The sequence below is a fragment of the Antrostomus carolinensis genome, unplaced genomic scaffold, assembly GCF_000700745.2.
Source record: "Antrostomus carolinensis isolate BGI_N321 unplaced genomic scaffold, ASM70074v2 scaffold36007, whole genome shotgun sequence".
NCBI lineage: Eukaryota > Metazoa > Chordata > Aves > Caprimulgiformes > Caprimulgidae > Antrostomus > Antrostomus carolinensis.
In genome coordinates, this window is record NW_010330112.1 from 1 (window position 1) to 549 (window position 549).

At 59.6% G+C, this 549-nt stretch overlaps 1 protein-coding gene across 1 annotated transcript; it reads left to right on the forward strand.

The window, feature by feature from the left end:
- Positions 1–3: 3 nt before the first annotated feature.
- On the forward strand, positions 4–546 carry LOC104528738 (aspartate beta-hydroxylase domain-containing protein 2-like; the record flags this gene model as incomplete). Its single annotated transcript, XM_010172830.1, is given in 2 exon segments — positions 4–231; positions 234–546. Coding segments are annotated over 2 exon segments (541 nt in total), but the record flags the coding sequence as incomplete, so codon positions are not given.
- Positions 547–549: the final 3 nt, after the last annotated feature.

The window sequence follows — 549 nt, forward strand, 5'->3', positions numbered from 1 at the left end:
CGCTGCACCCACCACGACGGCCTCAACCAGAAACTCTACCACAACCTGCAGGAATACGCCAAGCGCTACTCCTGGTCCGGCATGGGCAGGATCCACAAAGGCATCCGCGAGCAGGGCCGCTACCTCAACAGCCGGCCGTCCATCCAGAAGCCAGAAGTCTTCTTCTTGCCGGACTTGCAGACAATGCCCTATTTCTACCGGGACGCTCAAAAGCACGACGTGCAGTTGCTGTGGAGCGCAATTTCCAGACCATCCTGTGCGAGTTTGAGACTCTGTACAAAGCTTTCTCAAACTGCAGCCTCCCGCAAGGATGGAAAATGAACAGCACGCCCAGCGGGGAGTGGTTCACCTTCTACCTGGTGAACCAGGGCGTGTGCGTGCCCAGGAACTGCAGGAGATGCCCACGGACGTACCGCTTGCTCGGGAGCCTTCGCACCTGCATTGGCAACAACGTCTTTGGGAACGCCTGCATCTCCGTGCTGAGCCCGGGCACCGTCATCGCCGAGCACTACGGACCCACCAACATCCGCATCCGCTGCCATCTGGGCA